This window comes from Canis lupus, chromosome 9 (assembly GCF_003254725.2).
Source record: "Canis lupus dingo isolate Sandy chromosome 9, ASM325472v2, whole genome shotgun sequence".
Classification (NCBI taxonomy): domain Eukaryota; kingdom Metazoa; phylum Chordata; class Mammalia; order Carnivora; family Canidae; genus Canis; species Canis lupus.
In genome coordinates, this window is record NC_064251.1 from 42,228,359 (window position 1) to 42,239,500 (window position 11,142).

General features: G+C 38.7%; 1 protein-coding gene across 6 annotated transcripts in view; it reads right to left on the reverse strand.

The window, feature by feature from the left end:
• Positions 1 to 7,052, reverse strand: part of SUZ12 (SUZ12 polycomb repressive complex 2 subunit) — a 45,446-nt gene extending 38,394 nt beyond the window's left edge. For 2 of the 6 annotated variants that reach the window (XM_049114804.1, XM_025476475.3), the window contains exons 1-3: positions 6,536 to 7,052; positions 4,229 to 4,275; positions 4,080 to 4,144 (exon numbers count right to left, since the gene is read on the reverse strand). In XM_049114804.1, coding sequence (XP_048970761.1) covers positions 4,080 to 4,144; positions 4,229 to 4,275; positions 6,536 to 6,809 — 386 coding nt within the window. In that variant the 5' untranslated portion in view covers positions 6,810 to 7,052. Of the gene's footprint in view, positions 1 to 4,079; positions 4,145 to 4,228; positions 4,276 to 5,198; positions 5,218 to 5,355; positions 5,540 to 6,535 lie in introns of those variants that run through there. The other 4 variants (XM_035720355.2, XM_035720353.2, XM_025476477.3 and 1 more) reach the window with 3 other exon arrangements.
• Between the last annotated feature and the right edge of the window lie 4,090 nt (positions 7,053 to 11,142).

Sequence of the window (11,142 nt, forward strand, 5' to 3'; positions counted from 1 at the left end):
TAAATATAGTATTTCTCCTCCTAGACTCTAAGTTCCTGAAGGGCAGAGATTGCTTTTCTTCAAGGAAAGCCACATAGTGCTTGCATCAGTACCTTACATTTGAACAGTATTCAAGCATCTGTTGGACTGAACCAAACAAATGCAAACCATATATATTTTGAAACATTCATCTATTTCTATTAAGTAAGCTGACAAAAATATGTGGTTGCACGATTACATAAAAAAGATATTTTATTAAAAATATCTGAAGTTAACAGAAATCGCCAAAGATTACTAGCAATGGCTAAAATTAAATGATATGTCATATTAAAGAGATGGCTATATCAACAACCATCATGGAAAAATTTTGAAGTTTAGGGGTAATACTCATCAAATCATACGATTATTGGCTTTTAACTTTACAAGTTTAAGAGGAAAAAAGTACATTTTCCACAAAATAGAAACTTAAATTAATAACCTCCACATGCTCCCAAGCAATTTCAGAATGAATTGACTCTAAAACAAGCCTTATCTTAGTTCTTACGGTGGTCTATTATACTTGTCCTATAGACAGAGGCTAGAAATCTAGACCCACATTTGTTAATTGGAAACGAGTATTTTTTTATACTTATTTTCTTCAAACTTAAGACATGAATAGCTTAATGTATTGCACATAAATTACTTTATAAAGCTTGAATTCAGATACTAGAAATTACTAATATGCTCATTCCTCAATAACAACTATTGTACTCAACTACTATTATAAAAAATTATCAGTAGAGAAATGTTCTTTTGAAGTTTATTTAAAATCAATTAATTAACAGATAATGTATTATTGGTTTCAGAGGTAGAGGTCAGTGAGTCACCAGTCTTATAGAATACCCAGTGCTCATTACATCACATGCCCTCCTTATGTTCATCACCCACAGAGAAATGTTAATGTAAATAAACTACAGTAGAATACTAATAGGAAGAGCAGAATAGATGCAATCTACAGTTCAGATGAAAAATCAGCCTCCATTAACAAAGGATCTTTTTTTTTTTAAAAAGCTTCTCTCTTTACCTTTAGAGTTACTGAAAACTTCAATATTAAAGTTTCATCCAATAGAGCATAGTAAGTAGTACTTTTTAGGAAGGATGGCAATACATTTTTCATTCTCCACAGATAAGAGAGAAGAAAGAAGGAAAATGTAGAATTATTTTAGGCTAGTTGCAAAGAACGTTACATTATAAATACTGAAAATGTACTATTAAGGAAGGTTGTGAAGTCACTGGAAACTTTTAAGAATAATATGTTTATGTTTATGTAATGATTAAGAAGAAATCCTGCCTGTAGAAAGAAAAGTTAAGACTCTAAGTCACAAGGTTCATCTCTTCCAAAATTATGGAGGTGTGCATAGGAGAAGTTCACAGGAAAGTTGAATATTAACAACCATGTGAAATAGGTAAGATCATAAAGGCAATCCAGTCTTCCTTAGGAAAAAACCAAAACCACATAAGCAACTATACAAAAGCAGCCTCACTCTCAGCACCAAGTATGTCTGTTCTTTAGAAAGGTATTGCAACAGTCCCAGATTTAATAAGGGAAATGATTATTAAAAGATAATCAAAAAAGGAGAATACGTTTAAAATCCAAGAAATTCCAGGAAATTTTCTTCGGAGGATTCAGGAACAGTTTACATGAAATCTAGTAAAATGGATTCAATAAAAGATGGCCTTCTCCTCACAAATATTTCCACTGTATCAATGTTGTGTTAGTCTATAGAATTTGAATACCTCTATAAAGCGAAACTAAAGTACAAGGAGAGTTTAATAAACATACCAGAATTAATATCACAACTGAGTGGATGATTTCAAAGGGAATGCTATATTTATTCCAACAACGGGTATTATGCTGTTATAACAGTAAAAACGGAGTTCCAAAAATCATTTTGAGCAAAAGGATCGTATTAAAAGCAACTTTATAAAAGGAGTCCCAAAAACATGTTTAACGAAGACCACAATCACTAGGCTAAATTCACCACCTTCCGAAGTCACCAACTACTTTGAAAAGAACAGCATTCATTTGAGGATGCAAGCTGTGTAATTGTTAAAAATTAGTTCTAATGTCTTTTATAAGCCAAGTATATAACAAAAGTATTAAGTGACTCCTAATGCATTTTTGCATGGAAATAAACTATGGGATTCACATGTTTCTTGTCTGGTAAACTGCTGCAAAATTTCTGCAGAAGACAATTTTTTCCCTAAGGAGCAATAAATTAAGAAAAGTAATCTCTGCTACCAAGCTTTTAAAACTGTCTCCACCTATATGAGCAGACAACGGAAATGTATCCAATGAGACAAATAGCCCCATAAACAAACATGACAGGAAAATAATGAACTTATGTTAATTTAATACATTAAATGTATTTCTTTAATTTATGGATTAACTCAAACTTACTTTGAAAAAAACTTAATCATTAAAAAAAAATGTTTAATCTCTACACCCAATATAGGGCTTGAATTTACAACTCTGAGATAAAAAATCGCATGCTCTACGGACAGCCAGCCACCCCCCAAAAAACTTAATCACTTTTAAACTGAAGTCAGGCGGCATCCTAAATAACTGATCTTCCCTATTAAAAATACTAGAGAAAAGAGTTAACTACCTCTTAATAAAATTCTCCTAGTTTTATAGAATAAATCAGCACACTATGGACCATAGGCCAAATCTGGCCTACTGTCTGTTTCTGCATAGCCGTGAGCTAAGAATCATTTTTATGGATAAATATTTGCAATTGATTTGATAGAGAACACTAACTCTAAACCCCAAGTAAGGTAAATGTCATTTCCTCCCATTCTACAAAAATAAGAATCTCACACTTCTCACTAGTGGGCAGATCTTACAAAATACTGTACTCAATTATTATATTTTGAATTTCATCAATAAAAAATTTGTAGACACTTGTTTTCTCTTTTTTTGCATAAGTACCTACCTACATTCTAATTAATAAACTGAATTCTGCCTCCTGGATCACAAGGTCCTTTACTATCTGGTCCTTCACAGAAAAAGTCTGCTAAACCCTGGCATTGATCAAATAATGGCACAGACAGGCAAAAAGCTGACAAATTTAATTCTTTTGCCTAATCCATCACCTTATTCCTAGTTATTTAGGCTCTTGGCAAGCTTCATCTATTAAATGTAATGCACACAAGCACGCAATCGCTCGCACACACTCTCCCTGTTCAGAAAGATTACCAGAAGACAAATGGTTTTACCATTTTAATCCTTCAAAATACACCTAGGTATATTTATAAAGCTAAGCCAAGTCTTGCTATGGAAACATGATGCTTAGTAATCAGTAGGAGTCTCCAAAGGAGTTTGGTTTCGAAGTCTATCAGGATAGCTTAATGGTTTTAGTGAATCAAGACTAACAATACCAAATGCTTAATACAAGTTCTCTCCTTTAAACTTAAAATTGTTCATTTGATATACTCAATAATCTTTCATGTAGGGTAAGAAACCAGCATTCCATAATTATATATGGTTACATATTACATGTACAAACAAAAATAAGCTCTGATCGACACTTCCAGACTCCACTTGAAGACTAGATAATTAAGACTATCTTGTTTTTTAAGGACACTCACAACTTACTAACTTCAGAAATATTTCCTTTCCTAGAAAGATCACCACCGAAGACATAAAATGAAACTTTCTGAACCTATCATTATAGAAGCAAATTCTTTATTGTTAGAACATATAGGAAATGTTTAAAAATTAACCTAAATTTACTTATTCAAGATATTTCCCTGAGCCCTTCAATATTTAAACCCCCAACTTCTACCAAACTTGAAAGTAACTCATAGCACAAAGTAAAAACATTATTCAGTAAAATTACTTCATTCACTCCACTACTAAATCATTCCTATTAGGAAAAAAAAAATGGTAATAAACTGGGATTTATAAAAATGATACTATTAGAAAAAAAATCACCTGGCAACCAATTCAACCACTTTTTCACCTCAGTCTTCATATTTAATCTTTAATTAGAAACAGTACTTTAAAACACAACTTTAATATCATTTGATCAACTCAAAATAAGATTCACAAAATGTACCTTTTGATGTTTGTTCTGGAGTTTCGATGAGACATGTAAGTAAGAGTCCTGTGCAAAAATATTGGCTATAAAAAAAGTTTTAGAAATGTTAAAATTAAATGCATGAAATTTTATGAAAAAAATATTCATTAATTTTATTGACTACTTACAGCTATAAGATTTCGAGTTCGAAGAAATCTATAGATCTGCGTTGGTTCTAGGTAACAGGAAACAAAAGGATTACTTAAGTTCTCAAGAAAATAACCAGTCCAGTCAGTGTTATAACCAATGTAAACCAATCACCTGTATGAAAATCATGTACTAAATATTGACATCAAGAAAATTGGTACGCACAGTAAGATCAAAAAACATTCAATCTATGTCTTATATTCACAAAACTCATCTACATTTATTTTAAATTAAAGGTTTCCCTCAATCTTGTGCTTAGGCCTTGCACTTCTAAGGTAGCTAACTTTTTAAACTAGTCTGTATGCAGAACTGAAGAGTAATTACACTGATTATTTAGCTAATTTAAACTGTTACTCATCTTCTCCCAAAAAGTAGCCGAAACAAGGTAGCCGGATTCAGCAAAAGAACTTATTGATGCTAAACAACAAAATGATATTTTCGATTTTTAACTGGTCTTTTAAAAAATTTGTAGTAAGCCAAAACAGAATAAAACAGTTTCCTAGATGTCCTAATGCAGATATGATTGTGAATCCATACTGAAAGAACTGCGATGCAAACTGTAGCTTAAATTTCCAATGAATATTTAGTTATACTTGAAGTTTTTATCTATTTTGCTCAATACTTATATTGAATATATTACATATATTCCAATACGTAAACACTACCTGAACATGTATTTTTTAATTAATTGACAGATTCCTAGGCTTTTTAATGTTGTTTAAAGTTCCTCTGCCTTTATACATAAAAAATATATTTTATATACAAATACAATACCAGTTCCCTTAATGATTTAGCAGTATTACATTTCTCTAAATAAAGAAGTATCAAAATGAACTAAAGATAACTGACTATATCAGTAAACAGCATTTTAATTTCCCAGAAATTAAGATTAATATTAGAGAAGAATCAAGTTGTTTTGTTGACAAAATCTAGCACTTAAGGACAGCTTACTCCTCTAAGGTAGACTCATCAGAAAGCAAAATAGCTTAAACTTTCTTGGCAGATTTGTCTTCTCATAACAGAAAGAAATGTTTAAATTTCCACTTAATCTTCAGTTAGTTTTTACTGTCAAACGAAAAGGAGAAGATAACTTAGAAGGGGTACAAACATGTATGTTTATTGTCATCACTGCCTTCAGTTCTCCACCATTTTTCCAATTTAAAGCACTCCAGATTTTTCAAAGTAGATTAAGCAAAAGAAAGACTGTGAATCTCTCTCAAGCAGGTTCAATATTCGTTTCAATAAAAACTGAAATTCCTTGTATTGAATTCCAATTAGAATTTCATGAAGCACTAATCAGAGAGAATGAAAGAAGGGTATTAAACAATGTAATACGTCTTTTCAAGCACAGCTGATACCATGCCTTAAACATATGCCACAATAAAATTGTAAATAAAGACATTCGGCGGTAAAGCCGAGTTTCTCCAAGTTTGTTATTTAGCTATTAGCGATCATTCAAATTATAAAACGTACACAAAAGCAAAAAGGAAAACAATCAGGGTATAATTCTCATTAAAGGACAGCTGAAATTATTTACAGTCATGCTGATTTTAATAAATTCTATTGTTTGTTTCCAGACACCTTGGCTTCCTTTCCAAATCAAGTCATAGTTTCGCCCCTTAAACAAGACCTTAAAAGCCAAAACTGACACAAGAAAACGTCCCGTAATTAAGACAAGTACAACGGGCAGATTTCCGAGGTCGTCTCAAGATAAGGTGCTTAAGCACAACCGGACTCAGTTTATGTACTCATGGAATGGGCGGATAGATCTGAAAGGTTCTGAAGCATCAAAAGGTGCCATATTAACATGCAGCACCAAGTTAGTGCGAAAGCATTTCAGACAAATGACAATTTGGTCGATTTTACTGCACTCATCACTTCACAGGCTTAATTCTGCCCCTCGAAACCTACAACCGAAACACTTGTACTTCCAGAGTAAGAAGAGACATGAAAGAAATCAAGAACTAGTCTTGGGATCTGACGGCATCCTCAGTCCAACTGTAACCTTCTCATCTAAAAGGAGGCTGCTCTTAACGTGGGGCCCCACTGCCCAAGCTCGTGCGCTAATCTTCGGGGAGTCAAGAACCTCACCTGCACCCCAGAGGCCCTACCTCGACTTGGGGCCCCCCTGACCGTAATCCCTCGAGCGGGACCGGCACCCTCAATTCCTCCCTCCACTCCCCAATCAAGTCGGGTCCCGGCGAGGAAGGGGGCCCAGTACGAGTGTCCCGGCCCCCTAATGCTGGAAGACGGGGTATTCCTGCCCTCGAAGCCTCAAACACACTCACTCTCAAAGGCCTGGAGGAAAAGCTCGTGGTCAGCCTGGACGTGCTCCATTTTCGGCTTCTTCACCGGTAACACCGCGGCCCCAGCCGCTGCCGCCGCGGAGGAGGAGGAGGAGGCCGAGTAACTGCCGCCGCCTCCACAGCCCCCGCCGCCGGATTTGCCGCCCGACGCCGTAGCCGCCGCCACAGCCGCCGAACCCCCGAAGCCGCCTCCCCCGGACCCCGCGCTGGGCCCCGAGCCGCCCCCTCCCCCACCGCCGTGCTTCTGAGGCGCCATCGCGGTTCCTGCCTCCTCCCCCCGCCAGCTACCCGCCGGGCGGCCCCGGAGAGTAAGCGCCTGCAATACCAACCGCTCGCCCCAGCAGGCTCCGGCGGACCGAGGGGGGAAGGAGGAGAGAGGGGAGGAGAGGGGAAGGGAAGGGAGGAGGAGAGGAGGGAAGGAGGGAGGAAAAAAAAAGTGTCTCCTCCTGAGAGCCCCGCTCCGCTCCGGAGGCCGCTCACCCTAGCCTGGCCTCGCTCCGCCCACTTCCCCCGCCCGGCGTCCTGATTGGCCGGCGGGAGCGCGCGCCGCCCGGCCGCCCAGCCCGTTGGCCCGCGGATTCTCCCGTCAGTCACGCGGAGGCGCTTCTCGCGGAGGCGCGGCTTGGTTGGCCCGTGCGCGCTGCCGATCGCGGGCCCGGCCGCCTCTTTGAACTGAATTCGCGGGAAAATTAGGGGTCGGAGCGGCCTTCCTGCTGGCCCCGGTGCATTGTGGGGATAGAGGGACCCAGCGAGCGGCTTGGAGAGCCGTTTCTCGCCTTCTGAGCGTCGTCAGTCGCCGCCCCCAAGGGGGTACAGGACCTCTGAAGAGAGGCGGGCCTCGGAGGAACTGGGGGCGCGGGGCCTGTTCAATGAACTCAGATCCATTACCGACCATCGAGTCTCTAACTTCGCAGGAAGGGGCCAGGCCGGGAGTTGGATGGGTCGATTCTCGGCAGAGGGGATCCCGGGGCGGGGACCCATCTCCGGTCCCCTCGCCACCACGTGCCCCAAGCCACCCCTGGCCCGATCCCAGCCCGCAAAGCCCCTGAGAGGACAGGGCGGCCGCCGGGGAGCTGCGGCTGCTGCTCTCGGACGCCACCGGGCTCCACCAAGGGGAGCGATTTCCATGTCACAGGAATCGCCTATAAAACGAGGAAGACTAACTTTGGTGGGTGATTGGAAGCTTCAGGATCGTTACTGAGAAAGTCGTGGCTTCTCAACGTGCTGGAAGCAAAACCTAGATATCTGATCCCCACCCCCTTCAGCCCGCCGGGCACCGTAGGAGTGGTCAGAGGGGAAAAGTGGACGATTTCTTTAAAGTACGTATAACCTTGACAACCTATTCATTTTGCGCTCCGAAAGTTAAGAGGGAATCCGTTGTTTTGCCGGTCCTGCTCAATAAGATAGATGCCTAGGCCCGGTTTTGTCTCCTCGTAACAGACAGGTTTGGAGTTGAGCTAACACTCCTAAAGATTTGAATTTCAGGTTGGACGAGGTGATCTCTAAGATGTTCCTACAGTTCAAATACTGTGATCTTATATTGCATTAAAATGAAACATTATCTTCAAAAATCCCAATCTATAAACACAACCATATCATACTTTAACATGTTTCTAACGTCTGCTTTGGGACCTTTATAAAAGTGAACTGCAAACGCTGTTTACAAAACCAGTGATTCTGGGACAGTTAGTCAAACATCTGAGGTACTGCTTTTAATCCAGGCATTTGCTACTTAAGAAAATGAGCTCTACAAATAATGGGTTTAAGATAAAATTTGCCATTTCAGGAATACCGAAATAAGGTATACCTGTTGCTGATTTTTAAGTATAATCTATATTTTCAGTCAGATTAAAAAGTCCAGAATGCGCTCATTTGTTGTACTATTCTGTACTCTCCACTTAAAAAAAAAAAAAAAAAAATTTGCATCCTTCCCCCAAAAAAGTGTTTTTTTTTTTTTTTTTTTCTCTTTTAGATTTCTGAAGTAAGCCTTTCCTGATTAATGCCACCCCACAGAGGTTTGTGGAGTTTTAGATCTTGGTAAACTCAAGCTAAGCACTGCAGGATTAGAAAATGAGGTTTCATCATTTGGTTCTGGAGAATTAAATCACACCAGACAAATCACAAAAAAATCAAGTTATAAAGCAGAATGCAAAGTTATTAACAATAAATATACCCAGCCAATGATCCATCACTTATACAGGGTTTTCCCTTTGGAGGAGAGTGTGGGGGACAGGTACAGTTCAAGAAAAAGCAAGTCACAGGTCATCATTGGTCTTTGATAAACAGAGAAATGGAGCTAAGGGAGTTGGGATGTTCTTAAAGGGTATTTCACATAAGAACTGCATGTTAGCATTCTTGGTTTCGGCATGGGCACGGTTTGGGTGTACAGTAGTTAACCAGTACTGGTCATGAGAATCCAAGCCAACCATCTGTGGAAGAGGCATAGTAACAAATTTTAATTTTTGGTTTTCTTTGTCTTGAATATACGTAGGATACTGAAAATATCCTATTACCTCAGACAAGGTAGAGTTAATTGATGAGTTATCTTTTATAGCCCGCTTACATTTTGTTCCATAGGTAAAATGTTTAGAGGTCATCACACAGTTGTTTTTGTGGCCAGCTAATTTGTTTTGTGGTGTTATATAAATGACATATATAAAAACATATGTGTATGTATATATATATCTGTACCTCCCTCTATATATATGTTTATATGTACTATATATATATATAGTCCCCTACCTCATACTGAACTTGCTTTCCAGGGTTTTCTTTTTTGCCTTCATGCCATATCTGGAATTGAACTGTAAAATCCTAAAAAGCAAAGGCCATCGTCCTTTATATGTGTGATATATATATTTTATATATATGTCTATATATTTTCTAGCACAGGATTAGATATGTGGGCAAGGAAAGAAGAATAGCAAGTGTTTTAGCCTTTATAGTTTTCTATATGCTTTTATATGTATTTTTAAAAGATTTTTATTTATTTATTCAGGAGAGATATGGACTGAGAGAGAGAGAGAGAGGCAGAGACATAGGCAGAGGGAGAAGCAGGCTCCTTGCAGGGAGCCTGATACGGGACTTGATCCCAGATCCCAGGATCATGGCCTGAGCGGAAGACAGGTGCCCAACTGCTGAGCCACCATGGAACTCCATGCTTTTACATATATTATCTCATTTTTTCATAACGATCCTATGAAGCTGGCATTATTTTCATTTTACAGATGAGAAAATAGGCTCAGAGAAATAACATGTTCATTTAGTGGCAGGGCTGTGACTTGAATGCAGGTTTTTAAACTCTAATTTCTGTGTACCTTCGAAATCAAAAGAAAGTTATTCTTAGTACCTCAAAAGTTGACTGGGTTTTGTTGAAGTTTGTTTTAAAAATGAGGGCCACCTAGCTTCTCTTACAAAACAGAATTGGTGGGATGCCTGGTTGGCTCAGTGGTTTGTCACCTGCCTTCGGCCCAGAGTGTGATCTTGAAGACACAGGATCGAGTCCCACATCAGGCTCCCTACATGGAGCCTGCTTCTCCCTCTGCTTTTGTTTCTGCCTCTCTGTGTCTCTCATGAATAAGTAAATAAAATCTTAAAAAAAAAATTGTTTTGTATTCCTCCCTATTGTGTACTCTTTCATTAGTGCCCTCACTTTCTCAGTACACAGACTTCTGTGCTGGGATTTTTAACCTCTTTTGCCATGGACCCTTTGGCAGTCTGATGAAGCCTATGGGCCTCTTTTTTTAAGTATGTACAAATATGGGGTGCCTGTGTGGCTCAGTAGGTTAAGTGTCTGCCTTTGGCTCAGGTCATGATCTTGGGGTCCTGGGATTGAGCCCTGAATCAAGCCCCGCATTAGGCTTCTGCCCCTCCCCCCACTCTTGTGCTCTCTCTAATATAAATAAAACTTTTAAAAAATAAAAATGCAAAAAATAAAAATAAAAATGCACAAATATCTATCAGATTATAAAGAAGGTCAATTACAAACACCATTACCAAAATAGTAATAAAGTTGTGATGTAGGTGCTTTTTTTTTTCTTTTAAGTAAGCATTATGGTCAATGTGGGGCTCAAACCCACAACCTGGAGATCAAAAATCTCATGTTCCACCAGCTGAGCCAGCCAGGTGCCCCTGTAGGTGCTTCTTTTTGAAGGCACTAGCTAAAATCTAGCAGCAGATCAATCTAATAACTGCCATTATTCAAAGTAATGAGGGCAAATAATATTTTGAGATACCTGCAAGAACTGTAAGTTGATATGGAAATATCTGTAATTTCCTTGGAAACAAAGCCACAGGCACTGCTAACACTACTGCAATTTGTCATTGATATTAGTAGTTGAAGGAAATACTATCTTCAGTTAGAGACTCCTTGAATCTGATTCAAGTTAACCCCTGTGTTTAAGCACCAAGTCTTTTTCTTTCTGCTTTGCTGTGAGCTCTCAGGTGTAGGGATGATGAGTGATTTGTCTTAATAACTGAAGTGTCTATCACTGTGCCTGGCATTAAATAGGGGTTCATCCAATGAGTTTTGATGAATGAAGATAGACAAATGCACAAATATAGATAGTGCACAATATAAATAACTAATA